Source organism: Charadrius vociferus, unplaced genomic scaffold, assembly GCF_000708025.1.
Source record: "Charadrius vociferus isolate BGI_N301 unplaced genomic scaffold, ASM70802v2 scaffold843, whole genome shotgun sequence".
Taxonomy (NCBI): Eukaryota; Metazoa; Chordata; class Aves; order Charadriiformes; family Charadriidae; genus Charadrius; species Charadrius vociferus.
Genome location: NW_009647430.1, coordinates 145783 through 146112, shown reverse-complemented (window position 1 = coordinate 146112; position 330 = coordinate 145783). Strand labels below are relative to the sequence as shown.

General features: G+C 65.8%; 1 protein-coding gene across 1 annotated transcript in view; it reads left to right on the top strand.

Annotated features, from left to right (window-relative positions):
* Positions 1–232, top strand: part of IFITM1 (interferon induced transmembrane protein 1) — a 19206-nt gene extending 18974 nt beyond the window's left edge. Inside the window, exon 2 of the mRNA XM_009880572.1 lies at positions 32–232. Coding sequence (XP_009878874.1) covers positions 32–232 — 201 coding nt within the window. The remainder of the gene's footprint in view (positions 1–31) is intronic.
* Positions 233–330: the final 98 nt, after the last annotated feature.

Here is a 330-nt window from a genome sequence, read left to right as displayed (position 1 = left end):
CCCCGCTGCCCCCCCCCCCCGCCTCCCCCAGTCCAGGGACCGCAAAGTCCTCGGCGACTACAGCGGGGCGCTCAGCTACGGCTCCACCGCCAAGTACCTGAACATTACCGCCCTGGTGATCAACATCTTCCTCATCTTCCTCTTCATCGCCCTCCTCGCTACCGGCACCATCGCCATGGCGAACATCTTCCACCAGCAGAAAGAGCATTACCCCTTCCCCGGCCCCACTTAGCCCTTCTCTCGCTGCACGGGCAGAGCATCCCCCCCGCTACGTCTGCTAGGAGCCCCCGTCACCCCTCAGAGCCGGGGGGGGGATGTCCTCCATCAGCC